Source organism: Microtus pennsylvanicus, chromosome 13 (assembly GCF_037038515.1).
Source record: "Microtus pennsylvanicus isolate mMicPen1 chromosome 13, mMicPen1.hap1, whole genome shotgun sequence".
NCBI classification, from domain to species: domain Eukaryota; kingdom Metazoa; phylum Chordata; class Mammalia; order Rodentia; family Cricetidae; genus Microtus; species Microtus pennsylvanicus.
Genome location: NC_134591.1, coordinates 26,850,609 through 26,870,824, shown reverse-complemented (window position 1 = coordinate 26,870,824; position 20,216 = coordinate 26,850,609). Strand labels below are relative to the sequence as shown.

Here is a 20,216-nt window from a genome sequence, read left to right as displayed (position 1 = left end):
GGAAGCTGAAAGGTGTGGATTCTAGAACCTGGCCACAATACAGTGTTAGGCAGGCCACCTGTGCTCTGCACTGCAAGGAGGAACTGGAGGGTTGTCAGCTCTTCCCAGCATAGTCAGAGTTGTCACAATGGGGAGACACCCTAAGAGGAGGCTCCTGTCTTCATGGCTGGGCACACCAAAAGCGCCTTCATTTTATACCTCAAGTTCCTATGCTTTCTTTTATTGATTCAGCAGATGTCCAGCCTCTGAAAGTGTATAGGTCCGGGAAACCAGCTGTGACTTGCATAAATTTGAAGATGTACAAGTTCAATATCTATAATTTTAACCACCAATATATAAGCAATATAAAATGAGACTCCATGGTAAAATAACACTCCCTAACACGACGATTTGCATTGCACAGGAAAGCAGGAAGCAATTCTATTCAAAAGCAGTGCTGGATCTTGGAGGCCTGAGATGAACCGTGTAAAGACTCACACATGCATTAGGGTTGAGACTGGTGTGCCCAGGGTTGGCAAAGCATTCAATGCCTTGCTGGCACTGGTTTCTCTCACACACAGGTACACTAGAAAGGGTTAGGCCTTGAATGTGAAGGGTGAACTGAGCGGCCCACACTTGTGGCGAGCAGTGGCCTGCAGTCTACCTCCCAGGGTCCACACACCAAGGCTGCTGGCATGAACAGAACTCCTCAGTTTTGATAGACAAAGGTGGAGTAAACTCAGCCTCCACATCTCCCACACAATCTAAATCTTCCCCTTCTGCCCCAAACCTAGAAAGACCTCACCTCCTCAGCAAGGAACAGTATGACTTCTTTGGTCTGCAGTCCTATGCAGTGTTCAGTGTCTAGTTTGAGTCAGGGGCAAAAAAAAAAAAAAAAAAAATCCATGTCAAGGATAGAAAAACAAAGGCGTGTATGTGACTCAAACTAGACACTGAGCACTGCAGAGGGCAGCCCACGGAGAACTCGAACAAGCAGACGTGTCTTTGCCAACAGGCAATAAACATGAAATAGATGACAAAGACAAACATCACTGTGACAAAATGAATGACCCCGGAGGAAGTCTGTGATGTAAAATAAGTTAGACACAGAAAGATGGTGGCAGGAAGTCACACGAAGTCTATGATGCAGACTCGGAGGCAGAGGGTGAAATGTCTACCAGAAGCTCACCACATACTGACGAAGGACACAACCCAAGAAGAAAACTTGAATGACCATGAATAGGTTAAGTAAGCATTGAGTGTGGGTACAGCCAACCTCATACTGGACATTAACAACAGGTCAATCCAGATACTTAAACAGTGAACAGTTTCATCAACAGACATCGTCCAGGCCCCCGACCCTGAAAAAAAAAATCTACAAAGAAACTTCAGGATTGATTATGCTAGGGCTCAAACAGACTTTATAAGAAACTGCAGGACATCTGACCCAAGAGCTGAGGAATTCTTCCCGGAATTGTCACCCCAAGAACCACATTTCAAACCACAGAGCAACTGTTCCCCAAGTACCAAGAAAGTGAACTAATTCTTTGTATCTTATCGGCTTATAACGGGAAAATAATACTATAAACCAAGAAGAGAAAATGCAGAAACAATATATACAGAGATGGAACGTACTTTTCAACAACCAGGAATCATGGAAGGAATTGAAACTTAAAATATATAAAGAACTAAAAAAAGAAATCAAAATCATAAACAATCCAATCCATAAATGGGAAAGCAAACTGCTTGGAGTCTTCTCTGAAGTAGAAACAACTAATAAACACACGTTCAACATCTTTAGCCATTAGGGAAACGTCAATCAAAAGCACGGTGAGATTCCATCTTACCTTAATCAGAATGGCTCTCTTCAAGAAAACAGGCAACAAGGTCGGCAGCAACACAGAAGGAAGACAATAAGCCCTCGCTAGCTGTTGGTGAGACTGTAAATCAGTCCAGCCCGTAAGAAAATCGGCCTGGAGGTTCCTCAAAGAAAGTGACTGCAGCAAGACCTACCCTGCCGCGCACCGCGGCCCGGTCTGCGCTCTAAGCACTAGACCCCAGTTCGCGAGCTTCGGGCAAGGGGCTGGAGGTTGAGAATACTCATGCAGAGACAGACCGACAGACACGCAGACCTTTGAACACTGATACCAAAAGCCCCCCTTTATTAGCACCATGTAGGCTTAAATACACTGCAGTCAATGGCCAACAGGTGAAAATCCCATCCTCTGATCCTCTAAGCTAGGCACAACTTCTGGTAACTTTAATTAGAAGGTTCTAGGAGGCGAGAGCAGCTGAAGGTCAGGAGGACTCATTAGTCCTACCTGGCCTTTGGCGTACACCTCGTGTCTCCATCAGCGTATTACAGAGACTCGTTCACACCTAGTTTTACTACTGGCTATAGCCAAGTCACAGAACCTACCCTGATGCCTACCCACAGATAGGGAAAATGTGATGTACAGCCACCGACAATTGCCAACCATAAAGAAGACAATGAACATTTGCAGCAAGATGAGTGACCCTGGAGGGGTTTTGTGTGGCAAAATAAGCAAGACACTGAAAGACAATGCCCGGCCTCCCAGTGCAATCTAAACCACAGACCCAGAAGCGGAGGAAGTGCATTTACCAGGCGCTTGGGAGACAACTGGCCAAAGGATATCAAATTTCGGTTAAGTAGAAAGAGTAAGTTTCTGAGCTCTCCTGTATGGCTTGGTGATGTTGTGTATCTATTATATACTGAAAATCAATGTTTGTTGATGGGGAACTTCAGCCAATCGCATTCTGTTTAGGGTGTGTCCCCCTGGGGCCACAGAAAAACAGGTAAAATATCCAGGTGCGCTTGCCTCTTCCTCTCTTTTGTTCCCTGCGCTCCTGGATCGCTGGGTTTGTAAGTTTCCTTTCTTCTGTTTATTAAAAGCTGAATCTATTATATTAAACTGGTCTGGTTAATTCTAAATACCGATCGACCACGCCCCTTCAGTTTGCATCCAAACTGATCTGTGAGGCGATAGGTGAACATATACATATAAATCACCATGCAATGCCCACATATATCAACTATGTTCATAATTACTATTTGTCAGTTCAGTTAAAAAAAATACAAGCCTACAATGGAAAGCTTACAGCGATTCTACGTCCTGCTCGCCCCACTCCCCATGTTGCCCCCACATCATCCCACACAGCTGGAAACGGAGAACTACAAGGCCACTTACCCCTTACCTGTCAATGAACTGATCAACGATGACCATGTCACCAGGCTGGATCTCCTCTCTCAAGGACCCGCAAGCTGTGGTCACTATGACATGTGTACAACCCTCTTCCTTCAAAGCCCAGATGTTGGCCTGGTAGTTGACTTTCGAGGGCATGATGGTATGCTGTCTCCCATGTCTACGGAAGGAGATGGCAGGAGGATATCAGCCATCAGGACAGGGCATCTTCACAGTCACAAGGAAACAGCGACCCTGCCCACCCCTTCAGCCTACCAGAGTAAACTATAAAAACTGTTCAACACAGGAGCTCCTGCTGCCTTTGCAGACCAGCTCTTTCCTGGCTAGTGCCATAGGCTGAACAAAACTGTTGTTGTTTGTTTGTTTGTTTTGAGACAGGGATTCTGTGTAAAACTGGCCATCTTGGAACTTCTTCTGCAGACCAAGCTAGCCTCAAACTTAGCAGATCTGCCTGCCTCTGTCTCCCGAGTGCTGGATTAAAGGTATGCACCATGGCCCAGCCCTGAGTCAAAGTTCTTGAACTGTAGATCTAACCCCAACCTGGACCACAGGATTTGCTGTGTTCTTAGAGACAGGGTTCTTTGTACTTTTTTTTTTTTAAAGAAAAATTTACTTAGATTGATTTTTCAATGAACAATGAATTGATTTTTCAATTGAACAATAGTTTAATATAATGTCAGTTTTTAATGGGAAAACCTTTGGTTCCACTGACACTTGGGAATGCTACAGAGAGCTACTATTTTGCCCAGGAAGTAAAGATAGGAAGGGAAAGCACAGCTTTCTAGAAGCATGGCAGCATAAATGACAGGTCCAGAAGACACAGCTTTTCTACTGAACATGGCAGGCACATTTCTTAGCTGATAACAGAAAAGAGAAATAAGGAACAAGACTTGGGGACACCAAATGGTGCACTGTAGGCACTGTAACAACAGTGGACAAAAGGGTTTTAAGAAGAGCTGTAGAAAAGGGAACTGGGGGGCGGTGGTGACACACACCCTTTATCTAAACTACCTCTGAAGTCTCCAGAAGGAGGATGGGGCTCCACGATGGGTCCTCTATGACGACGATAACACCACTAAGCTAAAAACACCTAAGAACTGCCTTTGAACTACAAACTGCTCAGAATAATCTGAGGCGGCTAGCTGAGATGACTCAGCTTAACAGACTACTCTAGCCAGGACTAGAGACACACCCTACATTTTCCCATTATGCAAAGACTGGACATAAAAATAATACAGCTACCTCTCCCAGGACTTGACAATTAACCCACATTTTTCTTTCCAGGATCCCCTAAAGATACCATTGCCCCCAGACAGTAAAAAGTAAATTTAAGAACATGATGTCCACATACTCCCAAGAGGTGGTGTAAGTGGTTTTTGGTCATTCAATGGATTATAGGTATTTGTCATTGTTTAGGGAGGCTAGTTACAAGTTATTATTGGGGTAATGGTCAGAAAAAAGCTAAACAAAGAAAATTAGATTCAAGGCTCTTGTTTTGAAAAGAAAAAAGGGGGATATGGATATGACTGGATAAAAGGGTAGATTAAGACAAAAAGGTAGATTGTTGAATCTACTTTAAAAAAAGAAACTCCTAGTTTATAACCCATTCAACGATGCAATGCAAAATTTCTAGTCCTTGAAAATTATTATTACCAACTGTTCGAGATAATAAAGAAATAAAGGTTTGTAGTTAATCACCTAGTACAATAGAACTTATAATCACATTAGGTATGTTTTCAAGACAGGTTATCTTCAAACACTTAAGAGATCTACAGAATAAGGCATTTAAGATATTTTAATAACCTAGGTTATTTTTTATGACAATGAGACATCTGCTCCTGGCAGCACCAGCCTACTTCAGAGAAGATAATGGGTACCAAAGAAACTCCATTTGGAGTTTGATGTGGGAGTGTCATATCAATCTGTTGATTTCATTGGTTAATCAATAAAGAAACTGCTTGGCTTGATAGGTTAGAACATAGGTGGGTGGAGTAAACAGAACAGAATGCTGGGAAGAAGAGGAAAGTGAGCTCAGATGCCATACAGCTCCTCTCCAGGGCAGACGCCATGAAGCTCCGACCCAGGATGGACGTAGGCTAGAATCTTCCTGGTAAGCACACCTCGTGGTGCTACACACATTAATAGAAATGGGCCAAGCAGTGTTTATATGAATACAGTTTGTGTGTTGTTATTTTGGGGCATAAGCTAGCCAGGCAGCCGGGAGCTGGGTGGCAGGAACGCAGCCCTGCAGCTCCTTCAACGGGAGTTTACTTTCTTTTGTGGTAAAAGTAAGTCACTGGGCAAGAAAATGTCCTTGCCCCAACTGCGGACAGTATGCTCTCCTAATTGGACAAGCAGGACACAAAAGAAAGTAACTGCCAAGCATTGTCAAGACAAAGTGAGATAGCCCCCTCAAAATATCCTGTTTCACAGAAAAGTCTGTTGGATATTCTAGGCTGGTAGGCTGAAGATAGATGCCCCAACATTGCAGAGGAACTTTGGATCCAGGCAGCCAGCTGTTTCTGTCATTACTCACATTTTTTTGTTAAGTTGCTTGCTCACACTTCCTGCTTACTTGGCTAATATTATTTCTTTCTTGGATCTCCGAGGGAATTGAAGACTAGATAGTTATCATTTTCCTTGTTTACCAGATGTAGAAACCAAGTTATGATAAAAAGTAATTAGGTACAAGACTTTGGACTCAGCAAAGATAGGATACTGAATACTTTCTCTGAATTTGTCAAGTGCAAATGGGTTAGATGTATTGCATATATATATATATATATATATATATATATATATAGTTACTGTACTTACTGTATAGTTTTTCTTTTATGTTTTAATAAATAAAGCTTGCCTAAAGATCAGAAGGGCAAAGCTAAGCCACTAGAGGTCAGGCAGTGATGGCACACACCTTTAAACCCAGGATTTGGGAGACAGCAGCAGATGGATCTCTGTTAATACAAGACTAACCTGGGCTACACAAGATCAATGCAGAAACAAGTACAGGTGGTGGTGGCCTACACTTTTAATCCTAGTTCTAGGAAGTCATGCCTTTAGAGGTAGAAGGTAGATATTTCTGAGTTCAAGGCCAGCCAGAGATGCACAGGGAAACTGTCAAGCAAAACAACAAAACAAAAAGACCAACAAAAAAAGGGGAGGGGGAGAGAAGGGAACCATTATTTTACTCAAATGTTCTTTAGACTCTTTCTCTAGATTATATGTTTATGCAAAAAATGTTTTAAACACGTTTCTCAAAGATGTACTCAAAGTTATAGTATAACATAAAGCATTTCTTCTGTTAAGACTACTATTCACCTCAACTTTCAATTTCCTTAAAGTTAGTGCATTAGTTTTCCAAACATAATAACCTGACACCTTTTTTATAGCTACAAATCAAATAGGCATTACATTTTCAATGGGTTTATAGGTTAAATGCTACTTGATTAAGATGGTTTGCACACCACACCTAGACAAGCCCCATGAAGAATTATTTCTAAACACATCAAAAGGGGCTATGAGATCTCCCACAACTCCCAGGGAACCAAATCCTTGATCTCAGAGATCTAGCTTCCAGAGCTGCAAGAAACCATTTTCTATTTATTTAGGCCTTCCTCCCTGGCCTTCAAGCCCTTGACTTCTTCCAGTCTTAGCTCCAATGTCAAAAAGCATCTACCTTAGTCACTTCATTTACGCCATACCTAACTACCACACTCATGTTTACTCTAACTGTCTGTGTCTATTGGGTGCCCATCTCTACAACTATAATTTGCCCCAAGGATGAAGTCAGTCCTTGTGTGTCTTCCTCAGGAGCACCCATCATGTAAGGAGTTTACTCTGTTGGAAAAACATGGGCATTTGGCTAAAATTATTTATGTACTTGAAACACATAAGCTTGAACCTGCGTATCCACACCCGTGGGGAGGAACTCCAGTCAACAGATGTAAAGTGTTTAATTTCTAAAATTAATTTTAAAATTCACATTGGTCACATGGCTTCCTTATGTTCTTATAGGCAACATTTCACGGAGCAGCGTACAACTATCTGGGCCCCCTGAAAAACTAGGACACGTGATGTTCTAGCACAGAGTTACCTCGGTCGAGAGTTTATTTATTGACCTCCGATAAAACAGAATCGCGCTGGCAGCTATGTCACACAGCCTTATTTTGTGGTAATATCTCCAAGCATTGAAATAAAGACTTTGGGCTTTGGAGTGTGGCCGTTTGGGTTCAAAGCTCTCTTAGATACCTCCCCTGAAGTTACCCAGCCCACTGAGAGCTTGGATTTCCCCCTCATGAGTAAAACCTAATGAAGTATCGACCTGCTTCTCAGAGCTGTTAAGTGCGACCTCACTATCATCCTGTTTGTGTTTAAAAAGAATCTGTGATGTCTTCACTTGATAGCAAACTGTGACCCACAGACACTAAAGGTTTCCACCCTGAGTTCACAGACAGCCTCTGAGAGAGCAGAAGCCCTTACCATACAGAGATGCATGTATTTTCCTGGGACTGGCCTCTAAAGCACTCAGCAGGTTTTCCAGAAGAAATTAAACATCTGTGTAATTTAAACAATTGTTTTTTCCCCAAGCTTGAAAAAAACAAACACCAACCAACCAACCAAAATACCAGGCATTTCTCTAGCAATGACTACAGGCCAAGGAAGGAGACTTGTAAAAAGGACTGCTTAAAACTACATTTTAGTTTTGCTGGCTCCCAAGAACCAATTTTCCACATGACTGTGGCGGCGGACAAAACTTTGTTAGGTCCGCCTTTCATGTCCTATATAATCCACATATCTCGTGTGGGTCAGCCTGAGACTTGTTCCCCAACACTAGACTATGTACGGCTTTTAGAAGTCCCTCCTGTGACTAGGTAGCTCCTTGCTGGCAGGAGAACCTGCTTGCTGTTGCATTAACTGTAGTGGTAGCCACTTGTGGTCAGGGGATTTTCTAACTATGCTGCTTTCTATGCAGCAGCTGACGCCACTAACCCTGTTTAGGGAACAAGGGTATAAGCACAAGAGGTATTCGGGTTAGTTCAGGGACCGAGACCTCCTCCCCGAAAAACGTAACTGCTACTGGACAAGGCTTCGTCATGAACAAAACATCTGATTTATCTGATAATTGGAAGAAAGAAAATTAACAAAGAAAATACTGGGGCTTCTGTGTCAGACAACTGATCCACTTTCCACACACAAGTGAGGAAAGAGATCCTTGATCTCCTAAATATTTATAATCCAAGCTTGGCTCAGAGCCATCTCAGTAAATAAAGGGACTGCTATATTCTGACTCTACGGACACCTATCTCACACCTACATCAGCACCTATTTCTGGACTTTAAGTTTATATTCTCCTGCGGTAGTAATATTAAACAACAACAACAAAACTTAAAAAACATTACCTTGCGAGAAGTACACAATCAACGTTCTTTATCTTCCCCAGAATTAAGGCGTCGGACGGCTTCGTGCAATAAAAAATAAACAGCCACAGTTTAGTATTTTTAAACCGTGTACAATCAGTTCGTTAAACCACAACAAACTGGTGGGAATCTAGCGTTTGAAGATACAGTTTAGGGAAGGAGTTTAGGATTTACTCATCACCATGATCACCCAGAAGTAGTGACCGAGCTCTCCGCCAGCACGGACTCCGCAAGTGTTCCGGGACCCTCTGATGGGGGACCGATCAAACTGACACATGTCAGGGGGTATTTGGAAGGTTTCGGAAATTTATGAGTCAAAAGCTGAAAGGAGAGGAGAGGGCTGTGGGGCACCAAGAGCTGAGTGATGGAACCACCTGCTTATGGTAACCAGGCTTCAAGATGGCCACGGGGATGAGCTGAGGTCACAGGGAAAACCCCAGAGCGAACATTATTAAGGAAGCCCGAGAGGCTAAGGGTGAGGTGGGAAAGGACTTGGAAAACCCCAGGTCAGGCTAAGAACTTAGCTGAAAAGGAGGCTTGGGCAGGGATGCAAGTTCTTCTCAGAGGGACAAACGCCAGCCAGTGTTTGGAAGAGGCAATGTGGGGTTACGAATGTAGATAACTCGCCCAGCCCGGGCCGAAAAATAAGAGCCTTCCCTAGAATCCATGTTTTCCCAATCCTAACATGTGTCCCTGATTCCAGGACTCATCCGGGTCAGAAAACGTCACCTCATACAGAGTCCTTATGCTACCAGCCACCAGCCCGGGCTAAGTCACCATGGTGTGACCAGGGCTCTAAATTACACACATATTTGAATTTAAAATGAGCATCTTGACTTCTAGCAATGCAAACCCGAGATGTGTCATCAAAACAGCAGCCTCGGGCACCCTTCTGGTCAACTCAGCAAGTGAACCCTGCGGCAGCAATTCTGCCTGGGCCAGTCTTTAGGTTTGTCCACACAAAACCAACTGTTCTTGACAAAAAACAAAAAAACAAAAAAACCCAAGAGAGTAATAAGCCATACCAAAGCCAACACTTGGTCGGCTGGACACTGACCTTGCCAAACGGAGTATCAACATATTTTTCAGTCCTTCCTTCTAAAATTTCTGGATCATCCAAGCCTGTTCCACCAATTATTCCAATCTAAGGAAGAAAAGAGAAAAAAAGTAGGTTGTCATATCTGCTTCATTTTAAGGAACTATATTTAGCCATATTCACAGGCCCTTTTCCCTCCTACCAAAGCCCAAAAGAAAGCGGTTCTGAAAATGACTGACGAACAGTAAACATTTAAAAGCCCTCTACTAAAGAGAAATAAAGAATCAAAACAGAAAACCTCAAGCAAAACAACAAAACCTGATGGTCTTCTAGATTTGAGAAATAGCCAGACTTAGGCCTCTATTCTCAACCGCGTCGTATTTACTCCCAACTGAATTACCAATAAAGTTGCTTTTAGGTTAGAAATTGAGCCCAAACGTTGTTGGAGAAAGTTCTTTCTGACCAAGGTTGTTTCTTTACCACATTTACTAATGTGTAAAGAAAGCGTGATACAAAAACTTAGGTCTGCTTATTTGGTAATGGTTCCTTTTTACTACACCACCATATAAATAAAAAAAGAAGTTTTCTTTCTGTGCCACCACGGTCGCAGAACTGGGAGGGAATGCGGGCAAGAGGTGAGCGACATGACAAGCCCTCGCTCGTGTGTGTCCTTACCAAGTCAGACTGCTGTTCGTATGCACACACATACTGCCTAATTCAGATGTGCATAAAAATAAGTGATTCAAAGCAGTTATAATTAAGGTCAAGCATTATTTCAGTTTCCTGATTAGCTAGAAACCCATGCTCTTGGAAAAAGTAGAGAAAGTTAATTAAAAGTTGATCTAGGGTTGGAGAGATGGCAGAGCAATTAAGAGGGTCCCCAGCAACCACAGGGCGGCTCACAAACGTCTGCAACTCCAGCTCCAGGAGATCCGACACCTTCTTTTGACCTCTGAGGACACGTGCAGGCAAAACACCAATGCACATAAAAGGTAAATATAAAAAAACTGAGTTGATTTGATTTGAAGTCTGGGAAACAAACAGGAACAAATACAAAGACAAACAGTAAAGTCTTCACATAAAAAAATCAAGCAACATGGGGCTGGAGAGATGGCTCAGAGGTTAAGAGCACCGGCTGCTCTTCCCGAGTTCAATTCCAAGCAGTAACATGTGGCTCACAACCATCTGTAATGAGATCTGGTGCCCTCTTCTGGTGTGCAGGCACAATACTGCATACATAATAAACACACAAACATTTTTTTTTTTTAAAAAAAACCTAAACATTATCATTAGGAAGTTTTTCCTGTGTGGACCCCCATAGGAACTAGGATTTAAACAGGTCAATGGCTGGGTATAATGTGGGGCTTTAGGAGAAACCTCATGGAAAACAACCCCAGCACTTCATGAAATGAGAAGGTACAAACATATTGTCACCGAGTCAAATTTCTACAAAGTAAAACAGAACCTTCTAACTCCAGAAAAGAAAGTTCCAAAGTAAAGAATTTGTGAGATTTTGTTATAGAAAAGCAGGCCGACTTTCACTTCCTGGTAGCTAAGACAGTTGACATTGGTGCCACCTTGTGGTACATTACTGAAATTACAACAGGCTTTGTATTTCACAGCAACTAAACACTATAGGTAAAAAAATAACTGATACATTGGTATTTCAAATCAACAACATTTATTTGTTCAATACACTTAAGTTACTTAAATTCTTCAGTTCAACACACACACACACACTCAAATCATTATGCTTTACAAACCCCTAGCACGTCTGCTGGTGTGACCTCTCTACTTGATCTTTACATAGCTGGGCCAGCAGACTGTCTATCCCATGTCCTCACAGTGGGCAAGAGAAAGAGCAGCATATGAAATGAACATCACCCGACTCTTCAGGAATTTAGCTACTTGACGCACAAAGGAGGCTGGAAGGCAGGAGGACCCAAAGTTGATGGTTGTCTTCAGCTGTATAGGGAGATTGCGGCCAGCCTGAGCTACCAACATGAAACGAAAACCATCAAACAAATAAAAACTTTCAGACCTTTTACTTAGGACCACTTTGCTCCATCCTTTCAAGATGCTCTGTGGGCCACAGCATCTCAGATTCTGAGGCAACACTGACCCTTCAGGCTTGCAGGTAAAATAGACCTCATTTTGTTGAGCAGTCGCCCTCAGCATGAAGCCAGGCTAGCACGGCAGGAAAGCAGCAACCGAACAGGCTGCCTCCTGAAACTCATCCGCCTTTAGTGACCAGCCTGAACTGCAGTCCAAACCCACCCGGCTGCACGATGTCCTTGCGCTAGGTAGCTGGCAGCTCAGCCCTCAGCAAGGAGTGACAGTATCAGAACAAAAGCAAACGACCAAGAAGCGACAGCAATCTACAGACAAGCCCAGTCATTCAGCTGGCTCACACTGTTAATGGAAACCTACACCTCACAGGGAACCAGAGTGGCAACTGAATACAACTGTGATGAGAACCTTGAGGTTCAAATGTGGCCAATGTCGCCACCTGCTGGCCGTACAGGCAAAGTACACCTTGATGATGTTCCTAAGTACAACTCAGGCTAGTGCCCTGTTTCATGGGCCTCCGGTTTTCACAGCCACTCTCTCAAACAGGCCCCATGGTATCAGCCCCACTTTACAACTGATGGAAGAGAAGCACCACTGCTTTCCAACGTAAGCACTGTGTGCTAACTCCCAATATCCTCTAGGTTTTTCCAGGAGCTCAGTCTACAGAAAGAGCCACTGTCTCTGACACAAAGAAACAGGTTTCTTTGGTCAAGTCAAGCTTTGGCCCAAGGTGACAGAGAACACTATAAAACACACCACACAGACCCCCTGGAAAGCCAGCTGAGCATCTAAGGCGGTGGTTCTCAACCTTCCTGATGCTGTGACCCTTAATACAGTTCCTCATGCTGTGGTGACCCTCAACCATAAGATTACTTCCTTGCTGCTTCATAACTGTAGTTTTGCTACTACTCTGAATCGTAATATGAATATCTGATATGCAACCCCAGGGGTCATGACCCACAGGTTGAGAAGCACTGGTACAATCCCTCAGCTGGGATTTCAGTCCCGCAGCTCTGGTTACCACCAACAAATATGCCAGGTGCTTCTGACTGAAGCCTTCACCACTGTGCCAAGCCGGCTATGTGTGTGGTCTTGTATGACCCTACATAGAACCCAGGAAGTCCAGATTCATGGGGACAAAGAGGTCAAATGTCTCAGCCTGGAAGGTCTCTACAAAACCCGCAAAACGAACCAAAGTGATCATGTCATGCGTAGCTCTACCTCTGGGCCAAATTGTGCCCCAGTCCAAATTTATATGCAGATGTTGCGATGCTCAGTGCTTTGGTGACTATATTTGGAGAAAGGGGAAATCTAAATCGAATAAAACAAAACAGACAGACAAACAAAAAAAAATCACTATGTACTTACAAGAAGAACTGTCAGTTACACCCAGAAGGAAGACCAGGAGAGGCCTGGGAACTAGAGTGCTCAGAAAAAGAGGCTTAAAATTCCAGAATGCTGATGGAATGATAGACCTTCTGGATTGTAAAGTAAAGTGTTTATCTAATTATTCTTTACCAATAAAGAATCGGGAGTCTGATACTGGGGTAAGAACCTGAATGATCAAAGACGCTATGGAGAAGCTACCTCTTCTGTGCCCCCCCCCAAAAAGGGCCCAGACCCCCTAAGCCCTGCCTCATTCTTCAGTCCTCCTGAACATCTATGGTTAATTTTGTCCAGCTAGTGGCTAGCTCTGCCCTCCGACTCAAAACCAACTTTATCGTCAGAATGCAATCAAAACACCGCGCAGCTGTAAAAAGCTGGAATGTTTCAGATCCGGAGTTAAATTTCAGCCCACACCTTTGGCTCTCTTGCTCACCTGTGTCTTACTCGATACCCTAGCTACCAGCAGGAGAGGCCTTCTGGAATCTATTCATTCAGCAGACCACTATGTTCTACCAGTTCGAAGCTAAAAACGTCAGACAGACTCTGCTGTGAGCGGTCAAATCTGAGCTCCCACTAAACGATTCTAAAAATGCCTTGATTTATGTCTTCATTTTATTCTATACTGAAATAAACTTCACAAAACCATTTATACATTTTCCTTGGGGCAACTTGAACCCATGTTCTTAGGACACATCTCAGCTTACTTCAAATATCTTATATTTTCTTTAAGGATTTTTTATGTCAAAATAAAGTGGAAAACGTGGCCATCCAAAATCCATGGAGGGTTACCACAGGAAAAAACCCAACGCTCTTGGCACATTATCTACGACAAGTAGCCTCCAGTACTTGGTACTGAGGTAGTGCCCATGGCTCAGGCTTTCCTGCCTGCCGAGCTCCGTTGAGGCCATCCTAGGAACCTAATCCTGGTTTTAGTCAGAGAAGCAAGGATGGCCTGGACCATCAGAACAGCCTTGGCTTTAATGTCCCAAGCCTCTAGACACTCTGACGATACACATTTCCCTCTGAAATCAACTACTAGTTTCTGAGGAGCCTTTTCCTCAAAACTCACTCTTCTCACCCCGAGTCTCCTTTGCTTGTGGAACCAGGGCAGGACATGGCCTAAGTTCCCCGCTACTCAGATGATGGTTATCAGTAGCCCCAAATGTCCAAAGTGAGGTCCCAAACTGCGGGGGATCAGATCAATAGGCAAGCCATACACTGTATTCAAGCTTGCGGGTTGTTTCTAGTGTGTGGCTCTGCTTAAAGCACAAATTACTAAAATGTGAGCCAGCTGAGGGTGGCCGGCTTTAAAATGACCCTTTCGCTACTTGGCTGGCTTTCTGTCAGTGGGAGACAAACATGTGAGAAAACCCAACCTTGAGGAGAAGTTTACTTTGGCTCTAAGTTTTAGTCTGTGGTCAGCTGGCCCCACAGCTGAGCCCGTGGTGAGGCGGAGTATTTACGTGCAGGGGACAGATTCGAGCTGCCCAAACCATGGCAGCAAGGAAGCAAAATGGGAAGGTCTGTAGTTCCAATGCCCGCGGTGGCAGCATTTTTCCATGATTTAACTTCCAGAACGAGGTCGACCTCCTACGCCTTCCATCTCCATAACAGGCTGTAACCTTTATCATGAGGCTTCAAGAGAGATATTTAGGATCCAAACTCGAAGAGCCTTGCCCCCCATGCTTACACCGCAGCCCTCAGAACCTATAAACATTATTCCATATAAATAAATCAAGATGAGAGGGGAGACTACCCTGGACTATCTGAATGGGCCCTAAATGGACGGCAGAGGGTTCCAATAACAGGAAGTCAAGAGGGAGGTCACGTGATGAGGAAATTGTGACTGTAGGTCTAGTAGACAAGTATGATAGCGTCTCTAGAAGCTACAGAGCCAATGAGTCCTTCCTACCTGAGATCCTGCAAGAGGAGCCAGCCCTACGGACTTTTTGATCTAAGACTCACTATGGACTTGTGCCCCTAGAACTATGAGAACAATTCATTGTCGTTGGAAGGCACTCAGCTTGAACTAATTCTCCTTGCAGCCACAGAGAAGGAACACAATGAGAAGGAACCACCTCCACACTTTCCAAAGTTCCCTGATGTCAGTGCTGTCAAGCCAGGGAACGTCTAATCTCCTGGGCTAGTTAGCCCCAGATTGCTGGGCCACAAATTTACAGTTCAGCAGGACTGGACCAAAGCCCAGGACTCTGCATTTCTGACAAGGTGTCAGATGAAGAAGATACAATGCATGGCTCTGAAAACCACTGAGGTTGCCGTGCGGTGGTGGCGCACACCTTTGATCCCAGCACTCGGGAGGCAGAGGCAGGTGGATCTCCGTGAGGTTGAGACCAGCCTGGTCTACAATAGCTAGTTCCAGGACAAGCTCCAAAGCTACAGAGAAACCCCGTCTCGAAACAAAACAAAACAAAAAAGAAATAAAAAGAAAAGGGGGAACAAAAAGAGAAAACTATTGAGGTACAGATTAGAATACAGTTAAAGCCACAGCTAAGGATCTGGGGACCATCACATTCAAATGCCTACTAGTCTGCTTTCTCAGCTCTTCCTATGTGGGTCATAATTACCTTATGGAACCAGTATAGAAGTCAAATGTACTATGGCATCCTAACAATTCCTGCTCCCTACTCTACCAAGACCAGCAAAGCACACCAGAAGTAACTTCCTCAAGGCAACTCAGGCTCCCTATTTCCCTGCTTTTCTTTGCAGACAGGTACACCAGGCAGACTCTCAGGCAGTGCCCAGGAGGCTTTAACCAAATATGAACTACCTTTCCTGGGGGCATCTGAAGAGCATGCAATGGTTGCCACGGTGACGGCAAGGACACAGCGTTGGCATTTTGTGGGGAGGGGGTGAGGATGTATTCTGTGTGCTGCAGAGCTTAGGACAGAACTGTGCCACCCACGCTCGGGAGGCTCAAAGGAGAGGTTTAACGGCCATCTTCCAACCTAGGACACTTGACTTGGTATCACTGTCTGAAGCCCTCTAGTGATCTCCAGGGGGGGGGGCATATTCTCTCTCCACCCCTCTAATGTGATTAACATTATTCCCTAATCTCCAGGAGTGGAAGCTAGCCAGAGGCATTACAGATCACCAAAGCAGCTCTCCAGGCCTCCCCCCACCCCATACCAAAGATCTGCTTTGCCTTCCGTACAGTCAAGCATTCCACCAGCACACGGCTGAAGATGGACAATGTTCCCCTAAAGTCTTACACAAAGGCAGCTATTGTCTAGGGCGGCTTCACGGGGCATTAAGACATGTAGGGACCATTAAGACAGTCTCCATTATTTTCTACCCTCCCCAAACCTGGATGCCCCAGCAGCTACCCTGTCACCAGGGCAAAGAGGCCCCTCATAGCCCTTGCTTTAACCCTGATCAGAAAGGTCAGTAGGAGGAATATTGAAATTACCCTCCCTGCTTTTGTTTGATTCCTCAGCACCTTTGGGGCTGGAAGTCAGACACAGAAGCCACCCTCTCCCTCTTGCTATTCTCCCCACATTGCACCTCCATTCTGCCTGCAGAGCCTCACCACTTCTATGGCTGCCAGCTGAGACTGGAGCAGAAGGGCCATGGCTCGTGGCCAGATGTAGTCCCTGGTCCAGTACAGGCCATTCTGTACGGAGCAGCCAGGCAACCACTTCAAAATATAAACCAGATGCTACCACTCTCCTCAGAGTCCTTAAGTGGCTTCCACAGCATTTAGGATCAAATCTGAAGTCTTTTATTTTGGAATAGGGTCTTACTATGTAGCCAAGGTTAGGCGGGAACTCAGTATGCAGACCAGGCTGACTTCCAACTCAGAGATCTGCCTGTGCTGGCCTCTGCCTTGGGGTGCCGGGTTTAAAGGCAATTGTAAATCCAAATTCTTTATCATGGTTTAGATCCTGAAGGCCCACACCCAGAGAATCCTCATAATCACAAGAGCAGGGTTTCTATTTCGAGGCCACCATGCCGAGTTCTTCCCCAGACCTTCCCAGGTCCTGGCTAGCCACCACAACCTCAGGTTCTTTATCACCATTTCAACTACGGGCCTGTCTTCAGTGTGTTCAAGTTGCCATTATAATAATCAGACTTAGAAACTTCCATCTCACCATCTGCAGACCCTGAGGTCAATTCAGTGCCTGGGAGAACCTGCTCTTTAGTTCATACAGGTCTCTTCTATTGCAGAACCATGTGGCCCTAAAAGCCTGATGCCTTTCACAATGATGCTACTGCTATCCTGGAAGCTCTATGATCATGACTTAATCGCCTCCAACCACCCCATCTCCTCAAACAACCATAGTGGCAGAGCTTAAACACCACGCCCTAAAGGCCGTTTTGGTCCTCTTCCATGACTCTTACTAGCTCCATCCTATCAATCTCCCAGCCACAATACAAGACACACTTAGAAACATTGTTTCACTCAAATACGCCTTCTTCTCAGGGCTTGGCAGGTTTTCAATGAAGTATTTGTGGGTAGGATTCTACTAGTAGACAGCTAGGTTTCAGAGGTATTGAACATTATACTGTCCATACAAAACCAGTGGCTTTCCGTCTACACGCTCTAATCTCTTAAACCGAGGGTAATATTTCCATTTTACAAAAGAAGGTCCCAGGGCTGGCAATAATGATACAAGAACTGCCTGGGTATGCGACACGCTCTTGTATTTAAACCTAGCAACTCTTAAAGTAGGTGTGATCAGCTCTAAGAGACCACACCACTGACAGAGGGAGGTACTGAAATGGGAGGCTGGATCTCTTCAGCTCCCATTTCTTTTTTTTTTGGCCCTCAACACAGATGTGAGAATACTCCTACGGCTGTACCTAATCCAACTGTTGCTTCTCGGTAACAGACGAAATGGCCCAGTGAGTCAGGCAGCATGCCGCCAGCCAGGCACAAACGTGCCTCCTACACCCGCACTTGGAGAATGCTCAGCGGTTTTTGCGGAGGTGGCCTTTGTAGACACGCAGCCCACGCTCTCTGTTTCCTAAGGTAGAGTGCCCTCTTCACCCACATAGTAGAGCAACAGAGTTTCAAGTCTGAGAACTGTCTCACATCTACTTGATGAGAAGGTCAGATTTTGGGTCTGTTGTTATCTAGGCCTGGTTTTGTTGTGGGATATTTGATCACACTGTGAACCCTGGGTTTGCCTTTGCATTAATTAAATAAAATCAACCTTGGGTTAGGAGGCAGAGCCAGCAACTAGCTGACAGAAAGTCAGAGGGAGTCCGGAAGATGGAGAGGTGCACAGGAAGTAGTAGGGAGGGACTTCGAGGCAGAACTGAAGGACACTATTTCAGAGATACTGGCAAAGAGGGAAGGGCTCGTTTTTCAACATCCCTGAGCCAGCAGGCTTTCATCCCAGCCTCTGAGTCCTCAGTCTTACTGATAAATAGAATGAAAGAGATTTAGTTAAAAACTACATTTGGTGGCAGCAGCAGGAGGCGGATCCGGGGGGTCATAAAAGTCCTGCTGGGGCAGGCCAGTGACTGCAGAGCCCCAGTTCCTGGCTAAACCTGCAGTAGATTCGGGTGCAGGCACTGTACCAGCAGACACTTGACCTTTCAGGGCCTCGGGTCCACATCTGTAAGAACACTATTACCAGATGATATGCAGAGAAAATCGTTCGCGTGGGGTGTTATGCACATGTTCGTGCGTGTCTGGTGTGAAGGTGCACACTCATGTATGTGTGTGCGGAGGCCAGAGGTTGACATGGTGTCTCCCACAGTTAACAGTAATCCGTCTTTCAGGGAGGCAGGCATTCTCACTGAATTGGGATCTCATCAATTTGGCTAGGCCGGCCAGTATGCAAGTTCCAAGAGACTGCCCACATCTGCCTCTCTAAGTGCCAGGACTGTAGACACTTGCCTCAGCACCCAGCCTTCTCACCTCGCCCCCATGTGGGTGCCGAGGATCCAAACTCATTCTCTCACACTTGGTAGCAAGCTCCCCAGAGCACCTCACTCGCCGGCCTTAACATATGCTTTTTTAATAGGTTATTTTGCTCTGGATGCAGGCACCTCATGTTTTCTAGAAGAGACGCTGCTTGAGCTATTTGTAGAATATGCTGCGGGCATCACGAATTCTCACCTGATCCAGTCTCAAGGAGAGCAATCAGCAGGCATTTCTAGCACCATTTATATCTCTTAAGTTTTATTTCAAAAGCTTGCCAAGTTAAAAAAAATACACATCATTCAATATTTACATAGCTCTCTCTGCTCTTAAGTGTACCACATTCATTTTACAGGGAAACTGTGTGTCAGACAAAATACTAACCAGATTAAAGCGAATTCCTTCTGTTGAGATATGCTCGCTCTTGCATGGATAGTATCACCCTGACTGGGCTCAGTGAGTGAGAAGCACCAGCCATTCTGGCTTTACTCATATTGTGTGTCAGAGATGAAAAAAAATAAAAAATAAAAAAAAGATACATACCCCGGTGAAGTTTCTTGGATTCTGTGCCCAGAAACCCCTTCCTCAGTCAAGGTCAAAGGATTACATCTGGCCCCTCCTAATACGGAGTTCAGGGAAAGGGGTAAAGCCTATGATACCTTTGGAAATAATTATCTGCACTCTTAATAATTCAACTATGCCCAATACAGACAGAATTCCAGCCTTCCCAGCCTCCACTGCAGTAAAATGCCCACTTCATAAATACGTGGTGGACTGTACCTTGCACAAGACCCTTTCTACTTAGTTCCTGCTGTCAGGAAGCTTTCTATAAACGTACATAATCTTTTTCAAAATGGCAAAAAAGAAAAAAAAAGGTTGGCCAGTAAGTCTGAGCGCAGCATCCTAATGCCTTCCTCTCTTCCTGGGTGGTTCACAGAGCCCTGCAAGGCCCCAGTATACAAAGCCCAGGTTGGCTGCATCCTAACTGCAGAGATTTGCTTCTTCCAAGAGAATCCAACAGCGCTGCGGGGAATCCAAGCGAAGCCTGGAGAAACCAGTGCACTTCCTGTGCCACCGGCCAGAAATTCCTAAAGTCACCAAGTTAGCTGAGTTATTGGCTAATAATAAACAGCCTAGGAAGGACTCAGCCTTTCCCACTAGTTTTCCTGTTCTCTGCAGTTCCACTTCCAATCTCTACTCTTCAGTCAGGATTT

General features: G+C 44.7%; 1 protein-coding gene across 1 annotated transcript in view; it reads right to left on the bottom strand.

Moving 5' to 3' along the window:
• The window catches only part of Mtap (methylthioadenosine phosphorylase), a 43,789-nt gene that overhangs the window by 22,695 nt on the left and 878 nt on the right, over nucleotides 1–20,216 (bottom strand). The window contains exons 2-4 of the mRNA XM_075944880.1: nucleotides 9,678–9,764; nucleotides 8,603–8,661; nucleotides 3,196–3,363 (exon numbers count right to left, since the gene is read on the bottom strand). Coding sequence (XP_075800995.1) covers nucleotides 3,196–3,363; nucleotides 8,603–8,661; nucleotides 9,678–9,764 — 314 coding nt within the window. The remainder of the gene's footprint in view (nucleotides 1–3,195; nucleotides 3,364–8,602; nucleotides 8,662–9,677; nucleotides 9,765–20,216) is intronic.